General features: G+C 40.5%; 1 protein-coding gene across 2 annotated transcripts in view; it reads right to left on the bottom strand.

Moving 5' to 3' along the window:
• The window catches only part of PDE4B (phosphodiesterase 4B), a 376,436-nt gene that overhangs the window by 31,001 nt on the left and 327,479 nt on the right, over positions 1-17,956 (bottom strand). For both annotated transcript variants that reach the window (XM_032771931.1, XM_032771932.2), the window contains one exon: positions 4,292-4,404. In XM_032771931.1, the coding sequence (XP_032627822.1) occupies positions 4,292-4,404 (113 nt within the window). The remainder of the gene's footprint in view (positions 1-4,291; positions 4,405-17,956) is intronic.

The raw sequence follows: 17,956 nt of genomic DNA, 5'->3' as shown, positions 1-17,956 counted from the left end.
GGGTCTCCCACATGTGAACCCCTAACCACCAGTCTAATGGCTATTCTGCACTGGGGCTGTCATGGATTTTGACCAGAAATTCCATCCTGGGTCTGAAGAACCTACCCAAAACCAACAGAGAAGGGGCTCTGCCTGATTTAGAGCAGGGACTTGAACATGGGTCTCCCACATCCAGGCCCAGCAACTACTATTTTAGACAAAACGGAGCTGACTCTAGAGTCTGGTGGTTAGGACTCTTGCCCAGGGCGTGGGAGACTGAGGTTCAGGTCTCTCTCCTCTGATCCCTGGAGCATAACTTAGCTATTCTGGGGTAGTCTCATGCACTCTCACTTTTCTGGGAAAAAATCTGGAAGGAACAGAATCAGTTGTCAAAAACTTTTTCGATGAAACAGATTTTACTTTCCAGCCAGCCTTTATCATCTATCACCTGCAAAGTTGCACAGTCTGGGTGCAGAGACTCTGAATACTGGCTTCAAAAACTGCTGTGCTATTCAGGGGATCCTGCACTTATAAGTGGATGGACTCCGTGATGTAAAAGGTCTTTTCCAGCCCTAGCTTCTATGACCTTAAGGCCTTAGAAAACCACCAAGCTCGGAATTGGACAACTAGAGGACACATGGTAGGTCAGTTGGGGAATTATTTACCCAACGCTTCATGATTTGAGGATGCACCAATGTGTCCACCAATCTTGCTCCGTAGAGCCCAAATGCTCCAGGGGCCTGTGATTCTGTCTCTATGGAAGATGAGTCTGTAGACAGCTGCATGATGCCAAATGCAGCATTAGGGGGCTGCTATATCAGGAAGCCCATGACTCACAAAGCTCCAGAGACGACTCAGTATCTGCCTAGGCAGTGAACTGGATAGGCCACTAAATACAGAATGACAGTCATCTCTTACAATAATGTAAAAATGTACAATACAAATTAACATTTAATATCTACAGACGATTAAGGGTAAGTTAGCTTTATTTCACTCAAAGCTGAAACTAGAGAACTGTCTTGTTAGTATTTTACATAAATAATAAACTCTGTCTTTGCAGTATTCTGTACATTTCCACATGCTTCGTTTAGGGAATCCACAGGGAATGAGGCCAGTGCCAAGGGGCAATGACTAAGCAATGTGGAACAGAAACTCATTTAGGGATGTATGGTTGTTTTCTTCAGCGTTGCTCTCTTTCTAATTTTGGAATGCAAATCATTTCATTTCCCATTTCCCAAAACCACCACCATGCTTGGCGTGATAGGCAGTCTGCTTCCCAGAGACTCTGGTCTGGAATAGCAAGAGGTCTGGGGTATTTGGAGGACAGGATTAAGTGCACCGGTAAAGACTTTACCCAGTGAGGGAGTAGTCAGAAGACAGAGCTTGCCTTTCTGTAATGGTTCTATGCTGGACTCAAGCCTGCGCTTTGCAGCCTCCACTCCCATTAGCCTCAATACAAGTTGGCACCTAGCAGGATCAGGCCCTTAGTTTTTCACTTTCCTTGAGTAATTAATTTACACTGTTGGCAGATCCATGTGCCAACTCTTTATGACCAGGATGGTGTCACTTCCCAGAAAATGCTTTTTATACAAGAGGTCTGAGAATCACACTGCAAACATGAATTCAGAGATCCTCCCTCTCTGTCTGCTGTTGTTGCAACTCTGTACTTTTAAAACTACGTCTGTCAGGAAGGAGACAGGAAATTCGAGTCACACTTGCAACAGCTGTGCCATGCCTACTATCATTCTCAAATGACGTAGTTTGGCTTTAGTGGCACAGGGCCAGGAACTCAGCAATAACAGAGGTCAGGAAGATAGGTCACGGTTTATACTGTTCTTGCACTTGGGATCGTGCTGAGTCTATTTGCTTTCTTCCTTTCTATACTGTTTCTCTTTCCGTTCTTCTTTAATAATGTGGAGCCTAAGCATCCTGTTTTCAAAACATCTGACTGTTTTGTTGTTTATCAATGCCCTACTTAAAAGCTTTTGATTCAAGCAAGATAGTCTACTCAGATACTTTATGAGATTAAAAATGTTCCATTAATTTGTCAAATTTTCTGATTGTTTCTGAAGAGTCTTTCAAAAGCCTCAATACTTCCAGTTGAACAGTTTTCAGACTGCACAGCTCACTTGAAATAATTTTACTGTGCGCCATGACAAACTGTTTGCCATGATGGCACAAAACCAAGAGACATTTATCACCAACTCGTTTAGATGTTTGTTACCATGGCAAAGAAAAAAAGAATAAGCTGTAAACCATTTCACGTTATTCTTTCATAGCTAGAAACGACTCTTGGAATCTGACCAGAACACGTACAAACACATTTTAGTTCAAGTATATGAATGAGCAAAGTTTAAAGAAAGTTGAATCTAACCAATGAACAGTAACACTGCACATAGTAAAATCATCATATTTAACAATTACACAATGGCTGAATTACTTAATCAGAGCTTTCCACATGTAAGAGTCCAAATGTGGGAGAAAATCTCAAAATACGGGATAGTTCTGCCCCATGTGTGAGGCCCTATTTTCTTCTCAGGCTAAAGCCTTACTAATGGCTAGATCTATTTCTCACGCAAGCTGATAATTATATCCTTTTCTTGAAAGCTAGCCCTATTAAACTTGTATTAATTACTATGCCCCAGCATGCTAGAGTAAGAACTAGTGGAGGAGGAGGAAATTTCAAATGACCTGGGATTAATTTCTTTAACATATTCCATAGAATCTCAGTTTCTGACTCAGAAATTCTGGTGTAATGTATTTCCAGTTAGGAAAAGAAAAATAGCCCTGGATTTGTGTGGCACAAAGGTAAAACAGGTTCTAATAATGAAGGCTAATGCAAAGGAATGAAGGAATACACAGTGTCTAACATCTTTATAAGAGAGAGAGCACACACATTTCAGAAACCATATGGATTTGCTTCATTAGGCTGATGGGTGTAAATATTGCATACAAGCATGGGCATAAATATTGAATTTGGAGCAGCAATACTTGTGACTTTGAGATCTTGTGCACTTAGATTGTGCAGCTGGGTGCAAAAGCAGGAGATCTGCTCAGATGCCAGTCAATTGCTCATTTGAGCAATGGCTAGGAACATTGCAGAGGTGGTGCCTATAGTCCCAGGGAGTGCCTTATGTCAATCAACAATAACCCCTCTGGCCAATTAAGGACTGACTTTGATGGGTTCTTAAAAGAATCTCATCTGCTCACAGAGAGCAGTTCTTTCTCTGGCTGGGAAGATTGGAGGCTGGAAGCAGAAGCTCAGGGTTGGAGAGAGTGGTGGTTTTAAAGGATTATTTTGAGAGGTATTCAGGGCGTCTGCTGTATTTTTTCCCTTTATATCTTTTCTGTATTTTTCTTCTGAACCTTCCCCCCATTTTTTCCTACCTTCAGCATAAAGTTTAGTTTGGGATATTTTTTTTTCAAATTAATTTTAGCAAATTTGTACTCCTTGTATGAAAACTCAAATTCTCCTGCATCTCTTCCCTCCTCTCAAAAATCAGCCCTATGTCCCAGTGTTATGGCACTGCACCCTAATCATGTACTGAATATAAAATGCTGTTAACTCATACCATAATATTAAAAACACAAACCAAATGCTTAGAGAAAGAGACAGCTGCAGTAAAACATTATCCCATAGTGTTTAGAGTTTGCCATTATTATTGAAAAGCCAAGTTAATTTCCCCAACCTGATCATTTGTTACAATTACACACTTTTCAGCGGGGGCCTGTGGTAATATTTTTTTCCAGGAGGAACAGCTATAATTGACACCTTGTACATTTTCTGATAGACAAATATCAATGTAATGATGTGGTTTTACTGCATTGTACCATATTATAATTCTGAATCTACAGAATGCTAAATGTTTTCCTGGTTCTGCTTTTCTATGATCAATTTTCTCCAACTTATAAGTTACTTTGTAAGAAACGTTGTTACTTATCATCCTACTTCTAGCTGTATAAAAATGTACCTAAGGTCCACTGGAACATATCATCAAATGCAAGGATTAATTTCACAGTGTAAATATATTCTGCTTGAGAACCTATGCTATTGTTTGCCACTTGCACTGTTTAATTCTTGCAATAGCATAAGGACACAGATAGCTCAAAGCAAAGTTCCCATCCTTAACATAAACTACTAGGAAAAAGTACCAACAGTGTTTAAATGAACTTTGTCAGATATTGCACCGTGCATGCTGGTCTGCTGGTGGACACCGTCACATACAGCAACGTTTTTTGTCTTACATTACAGCACTTATTCTTTTTATTTTCAGCCTTTGACATTTTAGGAAGAAGTTATCTCATCGCTTACCTTGTTAGATGCCATCTCACTGACTGATCGGTAGGTCTGAATGGTTTCAAGTTGATCTAAACACCAGTCTAATTCTTCCAGAGTTTCCATTGCTAATTTTTGATAAGATTCTTCTGCAAATAAACACACAGACATGTAGTTAGGCGTGAGTGGCTGCAGACTTTCCATGGTAGAGTCACTGACACAGCTGGAGGCAGCACTACTGTAGGTGGTACAATGCTCCTTCATCATGCGGTCTGGGTACTTCTGCTCCAGGCTCCAGGAGGAGAACAAATCAATATACGTCCTTCCTGTGAATGGCTGTCTTCTTTTTTTTTTTTTTTGCTTTGAAGATGAGATGTCGGTAATACATCAACAAACTTCCTCTAAAAAGGGGGTGTGGGAGGAATGCTCTCTGACAGACTCATCTGCATGTATGTGGATTAAGACTGCACGCTACTAAAAGCAGTTCCTTGTAAGCAAGTTTTTTCCCCCTTCTCCTAAGCATTACTCATCACAGCGTTTCTTGTCTAAAGCAATGACATTTTTAAAAAAAAAAATGTAAAAGTCATTGAGATAGAAGCAAGTGACTTGCTTCAGTTACTCTTTCTCAGAAGAAACAAGATGCGCTCTTTGCAAGTAAAATGAAAAAGAAACCAATTGTTGGCAGTAAATCTTTAGGCAATGCAAGCACTGAAGGTATTGTACGTGTGTGATCTTTGAGTAACTTTTCCACGCAGCAGTACTGCCCCAAACAAGGTTAGGAGCACAGTTTGTCTGGGTGCTACATGAGAACCCTCTGATACAGATACAATCAGACAGAAACTTTATGGGACTACTGGATGAGTGATTGACTTTTATTGGTTAAAAGGAACGATGCTTCTTTTGTTTTACTAAACAAAGTTAAAACTTGCCTGTGTTCTCAGCCAAGATCATAGGGAAATTATGAACTGGATTCTCAGATGGAACCAGAAATGAGCTGTCTCTGCTTTTGCTAATATTGTATTCCTCTCAATTTGTAAGTGTTTCAACTAGAAAAGCATAAATCTCCTGGAAGAATTGCTAAGCAGCTCTCAAGATAAAAATAAAAGTTTACACACTTCACCATGGCTCATACAAATAACTTCAAACCCTTTAAATATAACTACCTAGCATACCTATTGACCAAAAGGACACACCCATACCAATACATATCTTCCTCAGTTCAAGGAGTCAGGATTTTAAATGACACAGGTTAAAGCAAACTGCAATTATAATAGAGTGAACAGAACTCTAGACTTCTACTGACTTAGAAAAATACACACACATTATAGGCCCTATTTAGCCCTGTGAGTGCAACTTTTACCACTTTGTGCTGGAGGCTGTGGATGTGCTGAAAGGAGAACTGATCTAGAGGGAGGGGCAGGAGCAGTAGTGTCACTCTCCCTTAGGAGCAACTTTACATTTTGGCAGGGATTCCTAAGGGTTCTCACCAGTGGTGGCTCCTTAGCAGTTGCCCTGAATCAATGCATTGCTCAGCTGTGCTGGCTCCATTTCTTTCTAGTCCACCATGTTTATGGAAAAAAGAACAGAAGTACTTGTGGCACCTTAGAGACTAACAAATTTATTTGAGCATAAGCTTTCATGGGCTAAAACCCACTTCATTGGATGCATGCAGTGGAAAATACTTTTCCGATGAAGTGGGTTTTAACCCATGAAAGCTTATGCTCAAATAAATTTGTTAGTCTCTAAGGTGCCACAAGTACTCCTGTTCTTTTTGCTGATACAGACTATCACAGCTACCACTCTGAAACCTGTCACCATGTTTATGGAGTGCATCAACTGGCTTTATGCCCCTTCCAGTCTGCATCATTGCACCCCCCACATCAGATAGCTCACTCACTGCTGGGGTGTGAAATAGGTTTCCACTAGGTTCTGGTTCTACAGATACTGCACAGAGGGCCTGATCCAAAGCACTCTGAAGTCAACAGAAGAACTCCATGGGACCTTGAATTACATATACAACTAGTCCAACGGCTCAGATTTCGATCTCAGTTACACCAGTGTAGTCAGTGCAGTTACTCCAGATTTACACCAGTATAAATTATTGTTTGTTAAATTATTAATACTTGTGCTGTGGTGGTGCTCAAATAAATATTTGTGCTGTGGTGGTACCCAGCACCCCTATTGTGCTGGGTTTGGCATACACAGTAACTGATGCTCCCTGCCCTGAAGAGATTACAATCTAATTTGAAGAATCATATAGTAAATGAGTGTGAAACAACAGGAAGGAATGGAGAGTGGGATGGAAAAGGGTGATATGATCATGAGGCCGCATAGGGAAACTACTGCACAGCTCAACAGTACTGGCCAAGAAATCACAATCTTGCCCACTGACTTAATTTGTTGCCCTCTTATTAGGAAGTAGTCCCACTGAATTCCAAAGTCTCTTTGGCTATACATATCTGTCTACACTCCACATGGGTAAATCCTCTTCCTTATCACCATGTCCACTATGTATTTTAAATATATTAATAAATGCATATGCTATATATGTTCAACCACTCAAAGTTCAATAGGAGAGAACAAACACTATAGAAGAATAATTTCTCACTGAGCAAGAAATACTTTAAAGCAATGATTCTATGACACAAGTTCCTTCTAGTCCTACATTTCAATAAAATAAAATACATTTTGATGTAAAGAAGAGCTAATACTCAATTTCTTTTTTATACTTACAGAGCTACAAATCTACTGGAAGTACCCTCCTCTTGCACACTTCTGTGGCATTCAAGTCAAAAAAGTAGTTGGAACTAGCCATAAAATACCACAGTAGAACTTCAGTGGGGAACTTTCCTCCCCAACCTGCAAACTCCCTAACAATGAGCAGATAAGTAAAACAATTTTAGTGAGAGGTTTAAAGTTTCCTCAAAATGAAAAAAAAGTCTCAAATTCCCTCTAGAATCACAGAAGCTTGGGGTTGCAAGAGACCTCAGGAGGTCATCCAGTCCAACCCCCTGCTCAAAGCAGGACCAACACCAACTAAATCATCCCACCCAGGGCTTTGTCAAGCCTGACCTTAAAAACCTCTAAGGAAGGAGATTCCACCACCTCCCTTGGTAACCCATTCCAGTGCTTCACTACCCTCCTAGTGAAATAGTGTTTCCTAATATCCAACCTAGACCTACCCACTGCAACCATTGCTTCTTGTTCTGTCATCTGCTGCCTCTGAGAACAGCCGAGCTCCATCTTCTTTAGAACTCCCCTTCAGGTAGTTGAAGGCTGCTATCAAATCCCCTCTCATTCCTCTCTTCTGCAGACTAAATAAGCCCAGTTCCCTCAGTCTCTCCTTGTAAGTCATGTGCCCCAGACCCCTGATCATTTTTGTTGCCCTCCGCTGGACTCTTTCCAATTTATCCACCTCCTTTCTGTAGTGGGGGACCCAAAACTGAATGCAATATTCCAGATGTGGCCTCACTAGTGCCAAATAGAGGGGAATAATCACTTCCCTCGATTTGCTGGCAATGCTCCCACTAACGCAGCCCACTATGCCATTAGCTTTCTTGGCAACAAGGGCACACTGCTGACTCATATCCAGCTTCTCATCCATTGTAATCGCCAGGTCCTTTTCTGCAGAACTGCTGCTTAGCCAGTCGGTCCTCTAAATGAACAAGTTTCTATTTTTTAATAAACTCAACAAGGAGAACAAAGTGATTTTAGAGGCAGATGCACAAAAGCCCAGTCAGATATGCTTAATAAGAATTTATTATTACTAAGGGCAGTTATCTATAAATATCACTATAATTTACAGCCTAACTTCAGTTTTCTGAGCAGGAGGTGGAATCATGGCCTACTCAAATATATAGAGTCAGACTTCTTCCACATCCCACCTACTTAGAATATCTTCTACCATTCTAAGAATCATTAAATTAAAAAAAAATAAAAAACGAAGTTTGGAAAGTTGAATATTCTTATGTAATAATTAAAACAAAAACTAAATCTGCTTTTGTTTTACTTGCCTTATCATCGTTCCAGCAACCTTCAAATGGTCCGAGACATGGACTTAGCTCATATAACTCAAATGCAAGTCAAACTTCACCACCATGTGAGCGTACTGGGATCTGGTTGCAATGACCTGGCTAAGTGTGAGGTGATCATGTGGTGCTAACAGTGCTAGGTTCTATTTCTACTGTGTTACGGGAGAGAGGTTGTTACACAGAGTTTTGGTTTGGCCCATTTAAGTTAAGCCTTCAAGTTCAAATCCAGACTTGCCAAAGTTCATAGGTGTTTGGATCCAGTCTACTTCTACTTGCCACTGTAGTTTAATTTATTTTCTATTTTCCTTTTAAGATCTCCAAGAAAGTTGTGTAAGAACCCCAGGGCAGTGTAAGAACCTATACAGAACAGAACAGAATTCTAAACTTCAGGACTGCGGTACCCATTCTTACTGGGACCACAAAAGGATCCACCCATGGTTTCATGTAGTTGCATAAGCCAGAAAATTGAAACTCTGTCCACTCTGTATGAACATGGAAGATCTCATGCTCTGTTCATAATAGCATTGTTGTGCAAAATTATTCTTCCTGCTCACTTTTGTGCCATGTGCTATATGCTGATTGATTGGCTGCTGTCCTCCACACTCAAGGTGGCTGCATTTCAGCTGTGCTGAATGTATATAATTTGTGAAGCACTCTGGGATCCTTCAGGCTGAGTGGTGCTATGCAAATAAAAAATATGACTATCATATCATTACTAATAATACTTGCAAGGAAAGCATTTAAGGGGCAATAAATACAGCAGGACCTGAATTCCTAAAAAAAAATTGGCAATTTTAACACATCATTTAAGTCTGACTAAAACACTAGTCATTTAGATAGACAAGCATACAACATTCGTCAATAAATAAACAGAGAGGTCTTATTAAGTACCATAACATGTAAAAACATTCTTTATCTTATTTTTTTACAGACTATTTAGTACCCAATCCAGCAGAAAGTGTGCTTAGTTTTCTAAAGCACAGAAAATAGTGCTCTTATCTTATTCTCTTTTTTAATACAACCTAATACTATTTGCTTTTTTGAAACAGCGGCAGATTGTGAAGATAATAATTGGCAGAGCAACAAAATTATGTCCGGATCTTTTGTCCCAGAAAGTGCTACCTAACATGATGAATTTACTAAAAGGAATTTGGGCTGATATTGCGTTACGTTACTGGTTAGCTTTGCCAGGTGTTCCTTAAATTCCTCAGGGTCCCCTAATCTGGACTAATCTATTATCTGCAAGTCTGCCACCTCACTGTTCACTGCCAAAGGTATTAGGTGAGCACGAGTTGTGGTTGCATAGTTAAGGTTGAGTTTGCATTTTAGAGCAGAGATTCAACAGCTTTGTTAGGTATGAAGACAGCAATACGTCCTACAGCACTTGCCCTGAGCACACAGTGGATTTCTGAGAATTTACAAGTAACTTCATTAATTAAAGAGTTAAAATTAATTGAAAAATGGGTCCTTTAAGAAATTCAGCACCTTGTATTGCATCATTTTTTGTCCCAAATGATCTTAAGAATATGGACTCTTCTAATTTCTCATATAGTTATAACTTGCTGAAATCTTATGTATTAGCTACACTTGGAAGATTTTTTTTAAGGATTAATGGTCATTTTTTCCTATTAGTCTTCAGAAATGAAATTGTCTTCTATAGCAGAGGCCAATGGCTCAGGATCTACAGAAAATTAAAAACCCCTCTGTCTTCTTTGAAAAAGGTTGCTATCTTCTATTGTGGTCAATGGGACTGAGGCAACTGTCCTCTCAGTTCAATGCCCTTGTTCAAAATGGCCAGTGCCTCCTATTGTTCCCAATAAGAATTCATCCAAGCAGCCATCAGCGAAGGGGTCCAGGAAGTCACCTGAGTGTAGCTAACCACTCTGCATTACTCTAGAGACTATGGCAAATCAGCCAGAAGCTGGAGCTAAAAGTTAATAACAACAATAATAATAATAATTAATAATAATAATAATAAAATTCAGGTTGATATTACACATATTTAAATTGTTACAAATATCCTGTGGTGGCATTCTCATGAGTTTGTTGTTTCTTGTTCTGTATTATATTTTTCATATAACCAACAAAATTCCAAGATAAAAACTTTGTTACACTGGAGTAATGTTGAGTAAGTATCAGTAACTTAAGGGTAAAACATTACAGGGATGTTGCTATTATTTAAAAAAAAGGTATAAAAACCCAGGATGAAGCATCTTCATCTCACACACTACACTGAATTTTTCAGACAAAATGATAGTTGTCAGAATCTATCTGTAGTGTAGCATATAGGAATTGAGTAATATCGCTTTAAATGGTTTGGGAGCCTTCTAGCAGGCTTCCCTGTCTTCTGTTGCAGAAGACATCAGAACTCTGCCAGAACAGATATAAGTAGCTAGGTTTCTATATTTGCACACAGTTAATAAAGTTATTTATTTGGAATCCAACTGTACCAATGCGGTTTCTCCATATTCTTAATGCTGAGTGGAGAGCAAGGATACAACAGGTTCACATACCAGATAAATATTTAATGTGAATTGAGAATACATACAAAAAGAAGGGCTAATATAATTTTGTACGGGAAATTAAAGAGGGAACTTGGCTGTTTAGCAGGTGTGTCGAACATAGGGCCCATGGCCAGGATCTGAATATGGGCACACAAATACATTTATGTGCCCTGCATGTCGTATGCAACTTGTGCAGAATCTAAGTTTTCATTTAAAAATGAAAAGTAAGTTTTGATACCTCGAAGCTGCAGATACAATCTTCCAAACGTAAACCAAGCGTAAACTGATGTGACTTCTGCCTGGTCTGCAGACAACCTGAAACAATGACTTCTATATCTCCTACCTGTCTCCTATTCATCTCATTTGAGTGTCTGCTCTAAAGGTCTAGCGATGATAACATGACATTAACCATTCTGCTGCTGATCATTTTAGCAATAAAATAGGGAAGGGGGTAGGAGTGAAACCACTGAGGAGTGGGAACTGGGATTTGCTGCAGAGATAAAAATATAGAGGGAGGAACAGAGGAGACACACAAGAGAAGAAAGGGGAACAACAGAGAGAGGAAGAGAGGAAGGAGGAGAAACAAAAAGCTGAAACAGAAGTGAAATAAGGGGGAGCAGCTGTTCTCACTGAATGATACTCAATGTGACAATGAGGAGCTAAATACAGATGTTTAGTTACTACATGAAGGCTGTGTTCTCCCTTTGATCTTTCTGCAAACCTCCCACTAACATCAGTGGGAGCTCTGCTGTTGATTGAGGTGAGTATGGAGCTCTGTCTTTGTATCATGCCTCAGGGACCATGATTAAACCTGGAATCCAGCCTTCTCCTCCAAACGATTTTGACATCCCTGCTGTACAGCCTAATGTACGAATTCACTTCTCGAGGCACTTGTGCACTTTTTGGATATAATCTTGTGGAATATTGTACCATGTGTCTTGAGCTGTATCACATTTCACAGTTTATATTTGGATCATCAGGTTGCATAATCAAGTTCTTGCCAGTAAGATTATTTCCAAAGTCCAGCTGATGTTTCCATAATTTTTTTCCAGTGCTGTACGTTAAATCATTTTCCAACTATATTAAAAGCTAATTAATACCAATATCTATTTCTAAGAGTACTTAGCATTTATGTAACACTTTCTACCTTCTCGAGCACTGTGCTAACATTTATGGTGACATTTTCTTTACGAAAGTGGCTTTGCTGTCAGTCCAATCAGACGGCAGACCTAACAAGTCCCTATTTGTTTAAAAAAGCAAAATGTCTCATTTAAAAAAAATTCTCCCACTCCAATGTGTTTTAATGGAATAAAAAGGTGTGTCGCTGTTTTTCTTCCTATTTTTAGTTTGGTTAAGCATGGCTGTGGATGATATGTCAGTTCTTACTGAAACTCAGTGATGTGTTGGAAGGCATTCTTGGGAGCTCTTTGTTATAATTCTACCACAACATTTCAGGGAGAGTTGGGGGAATGATTTCCCAGACTCTGATAGAATTCACCTCTTCTCTCAATACTGGTAGCAATCCCTGCCGTTTGCTCATAAAACTATGCCTGATAGGCAATTTGCTGGCTTTGAAACAAACTGGTTTGCTCCACATATTGGGAGCACCTTAACAACAAATATTCACAGGTAAAGGATACCCCCCAAAAGCCTTAAAAATAGTCTTCATTCCACTCTTCTTCTAATTTCACAAGCTGAAATCAGTGCTACCCTACCAATACAATCAGATATTCTCAGGAACACAGTCCAGACATTTCCACTATGTGTCATTAATGTTAGTTTCACTCAGTGTTTCCTCCCTCCTCATTTATGGCTATGGAAAAACCCATACTTGTTTAAACAAGAAAAAACTACCTTTGCTCATTCAATATTTGCAAGCACCATTTACTTTCCAAGGCTGATCACAGGTTAAATGGGGACACTTCTGTGGAAGCCGCTTTTCAAAAATATCAGCAACAAAATCAATTTGACAAGTGTAATTTGAAACAATTACATTCTTTGTTGAAAATCATCAGCTCTTTCTCCTCCATCTAAACGTATAGTAAGAATAAATGTACAGTGTCCCTGAGTTCTATAAAGCAACTTCAATATTCATCTGTAGACGATTACCTTCACCCAGGGGCTGCGGAACATCATAGATTTGATCTCCCAGCCCCCTTCCTGTCCTTCCTCATTCCCCCTCAAATGCTTCCCCCCGCCTCCACCGCAGCCTGACTCTCTGGGACCATGAGCTCCTTACACCTACCAAATTCTCCAAATTTCAGTGAGTGAGCAGGGTTGCAGCACCACTCAGGTTTGGCCTCACCCATCTTCCATCATGATGGAGGAGCAGCCAGGCCAAATTTGAGTGAGTGGCTTTGGGACCTGGCACATACGGTCACAGCACCACTCAGGTTTGACCTGACCAAAAAGTGGTCAGGCATGGCCCGGGGGGCACCCCACCTGGCCCAGCAACCTATGATTTCATATCTAGCCTAGTGACTTGGCCCCATCACAATTTTCTCAGCATGAGACCTGGTTGTGAAAGTGGCCTTGGGACTTTTCAACTATTTACATTTAAAAAAATTTTTTGATAAAATCTGTTGTCGGTGTGGTTTTCCCTATGGACGAGTAAACCAGTTCACAGAAAGGGCTCCAATTCCTACTCCATGCCACTGACTTCAACAGAAACAGGGGGCAGGTCCAAATTAAGAAATGATCTGAGATGTCACTCAAACATCAAACTTCGTTCAAAAATGATTTTGTTGTTATTGAAGTGAATCTGGTTAAATTTTTAATATATTCCTTTGCATTTTAATGACTCTGGACTCCCCGGTTCCAGCTGAAAGTGGAATGGGAAAATGGTTGCTTCACTGGGGCTCAGGCAGGCCACTAAAGTTGCATGGAGAGAGTGTGCAGCTCTCACTTCTGCATAGTACAGCATAAATCTGTAAAATCTATTTATTGCTGTCTGAATAAATGTGACATCAGAACAGAATTTTCAGAAGCCTTCTTGCTCCACCACTGACTTCGAGCACTCAGCAGCTGACCACCCAATAATCTGCCATACACAGTCTATTCATGTCCTCGCTGGTCATCCCCTACTAAGATGACCTGCCACCATTCCTTCCACTATAACTTTCTTGAAGTTATTCCCATCTCCATGCCTGATGTGACCAAAGTATAGCAGTTTCCTCCTGTTGATTTCCTACTTCAGGGTCTGCTTCTCTCCAACAGCGTTTCTAATCTAAGCATTCATCTTCTTTTCTGTCCAGGAGATACACAACCACCACTTCTCAAAGGCCTCAATTTTCTTCTTACCAGCATCATTAAATCCCCACAATCATGGAAATTAATAGGCCAACATGGCCCCAAATAACTAAGTGTTCAGTGTACCAACCAAATAGGTTTTCAGAGTCTGATATTGCTAATGGTTACTTTCCAATCAAGTGTCTTGTTATGAGATTGACCTCCAGTTTTGAAGATCTGGAACTGTGGGCACAAATATTTGCAGACTCAATATAAGGCTATTAGACATGTAAATCCCCGACCAAGCCTGCTAATTCTGCAAAAGGAAAAGCAGACACCTTTGCAGGATTGTAGTCTCACATCTTAATTTTAGGCACAAATAACTGTGGTTGCAAACATGTACCCAGTTATTTGTCTCCATTCAAAGAGGCCAGCAATCACAATTTTAATAAAATATATAAAATTCTTTTTAAATGTCAAAGTTGTTTTGTGTTAGAAACATTCAGAGAACAATCATCCAACTTGGAGATTTAATGATGTGGACACTGCAATCTGTAATGGTTCTCGTACCATTTGCAGTATATCCTTTCTGCCAATGAATAGTAAATTGTATATTGTGCCCATATTACATCTTCTGGGTAGTTATTATTAATTACATGCTAGATGCAATAAATTTTAGTTATTTATCATATAAATCACTTCAAAGTTTGACAGACTTTCCAACATATGTATTTCTGCATGTTATTTATTAAATAGTTCAAATCTGCAGATGTACAACAGCAATTCAGGCATAAAAACTAATGTTTTATTATGAATTTAAAACAAAGTTTTGTTCAATGCCATCCCTAAGAAGGATGTCTAATCTGATCTTTTTAATACCTGTCCATAGATCTGATTGCCAGATGGATGCAAGTGTCTGATTTCAAACCTGAGACTTGGGTGCAGAGCCAATCACTAACCAACCATTAAAATAATAGGAGTACTTGTGGGACCTTAGAGATTAACAAATTTATTTCAGCATGAGCTTTCGTGAGCTACAGCTCACTTCTTCGGATGCATAGAATGGAACACACAGACAGGAGATATTTATACATACAAAGAACATGAAAAGGTGGAAGTATGCATACCAACAGGAAGTCTAATCAATTGAGATGAGCTATCATCAGCAGGGGAAAAAGACTTTTGAAGTTAGAGTCAATCTATTTCCCTACCTTATGTTCTCCTCACACCTTCTATGGGACATCTCAATTATCACTTTAAGCTTTTTTTCCCCCCCTGCTGACGATAGCTCATCTCAATTGATTAGACTCTTCCTGTTGGTATGCATACTTCCACCTTTTCATGTTCTCTGTATGTATAAATATCTCCCGTCTGTGTATTCCATTCTATGCAGCTGAAGAAGTGAGCTATAGCTCACGAAAGCTCATGCTGAAATAAATTTGTTAGTCTCTAAGGTGCCACAAGTACTCCTGTTCTTCTTGCGGATACAGACTAAGACGGCTGCTACTCTGTAATCATTAAAATGTTCTTCTAAGAACAGAACTTCATCAAACTTCTAAAAAATCCAACAGACTCAGAACGGTGGCAAATTTTACTTCTCTCTTCCAGCTTCATCATCAGACATGAAGTTTACCTGACCCCCTGAATCTAACATATCATACATAGCAGCAACAAAGTATTTAAAGTACGAACAATACACCCTGCAGAATGGGTGCTAATTCACACTAGAGACTGGAAGACCCTTGGTGAAGTACTAAATTTCATGAATTAAACTATGGCTGCACTACATTACAATTGCTAAGTTTTTTTTTTTTAAATGTGCAGCATGTCCCTAGGGTTAAACACATCTAGGAATTAATGTTTGTTCCTTAGCTACACTACAGTTAAAAATCATGCTAAACCATGCTTAGCAGCTGTAGGTTGGACATACACACCCACACCCTCACAACCAGAAAAAAAGGGTTTCATGTTGAATCTGAATTACAAAAAACAAATCCACCACCTGGATCCACCCAGATGTCATTTGCAGACAACACTGTGATTCAGCTAAGCACTATTTACATTCAAGTCAGGGTGCATCTTAGACATGTGATATGGAAAGGAAAGGGTGGCTTAAGCTACCTGACATGAGGGCAGGGTTTAGTTTTGTCAGTTAATTAAACTCAAATCCAAACACCTGCATATGAAACACCCTTCTTTCACTTTCAACAAAGGAAATTGAGTCACAGTTTATTTACCCTCCTTTAATAAAGAGACACCCATTACTTTGTTCAGTAAGAATTACCACTCAATGTCTAGCATCATTCTCAAAAAGTTAACTTGTCTTTCTAAGGGCTTGTCTACACTGCGACGCAGTCGACAAAACTTTTGTCTTTCACATGTACTTTATAACCCCCCCCCCCCCCAAAAGACAAAAGTTTTGCCGCTGCAAGTGGCAGTGTGAACACATCGTTGTCAGCAGGAGCGTTCTCCTGCCGATGAAGCTAATGCCGCTTGCAGGGCTGGAAGTATTTTGTCAGCAAAAATGCTGACAAAATATCGACAGAGTGTGTTTACACACGCTGACTTTTAGCGACAAGGCTGTGTTGCAGAGTTACAGCGCTGGCAGTTATAGCACCACTCACAGAGCGCTGAAGGGAAACCACTGTTGTATGTTCACACTGTCAGCTGCCTGTGCAGTAGCATGTTCACACTTGCGGCACTTAGAGCGGTATTTGGAGCGATGCACGCTGGGCAGCTAGCCCACAGAGCATCTCTTCCTCTTCTGCCACTAAGAGTTGTGGGAAGGCAGAGGGGATGATGGGGCATCCTGGGTCCTGTCCCAATGCCCCATGATGCATTGCTTTGCATCCCAGCAATCCCTGTGCTTCTGTCCAGCGCCATCTTTCAGCGGTTTATGTACTATGTGCTCTGCTTTGTCTCTTTGGTCTGCAGGAATGAATCCCACACTGTTGACCAATATGCTGCTCGCTCTCACTAACACATCACGAGTGGCAGTGAAGTTATTCCTTAAAATACAAAGGCAAGAGCAGTTCGACATTGATCTCACCACGGGTAGTAGCTATGACACACGACTGCTTGTAGCATTCATGGAGGTGCTGACCACAGCGGAACACCACTTTTGGGCTCAGGAAACAAGCACTGAGTGGTGGGATCACATCGTTATGCACATCTGGGATGACGAGCAGTGGATGCAGAACTTTAGGATGAGGAAAGCCACATTCATGGGACTATGTGATAAGCTTGCCCCAGCCCTGCGGTGCATGGACACGAGAATGAGCGCTTCCCTGCCATTGGAGAAGTGCATGATGATTGCACTGTGGAAGCTAGATACTCCAGACTGCTACCGATCGGTTGCTAACCAGTTCGGAGTGTGCAGGGCCATTAATCACATCCTGCTCCGAAAGACCATGATTCTCGGCAACATGCGTGACATCATGAATGGCTTTGCACAAATGGGCTTCCCTAACTGCGGAGGGGCAACAGATGGCACACATATTCCAATTTTGGCACCAAATCACCTAGATACCAAGTACATTAATCAAAGGGGTATTTCTCTATGGTTCTCCTGGCGCTTGTGGATCACTGTGGGCATCTAATGGACATTAACACAGGCTGGTCCAGAAAGGTGCATGACGCATGCATCTTTTGGAACACTGGCCTGTTCAGGAAGCTGCAAGCAGGGACTTTCTTCCAGACCAGAAGATCACCATAGGGGAAGTTGAAATGCCCATTGTGATCCTGGGAGACTCCACCTACCCCTTAATGCCGTGTCTTATGAAGCCCTACACAGGGCATCTTGACAGCAGCAAGGAGCAGTTTAACAAGTGCAGAATGACTGTTGAATGTGCTTTTCGCCGTTTATAGGCCCTCTGGCATTGCCTATATGGGAGGCTGGACCTGGCTGATGACAATATTCCTATGCTTATAGCCATGTG

The sequence above is a fragment of the Chelonoidis abingdonii genome, chromosome 7 (genome assembly GCF_003597395.2).
Source record: "Chelonoidis abingdonii isolate Lonesome George chromosome 7, CheloAbing_2.0, whole genome shotgun sequence".
NCBI lineage: Eukaryota > Metazoa > Chordata > Testudines > Testudinidae > Chelonoidis > Chelonoidis abingdonii.
This window is presented reverse-complemented; position numbering and strand designations above follow the sequence as displayed.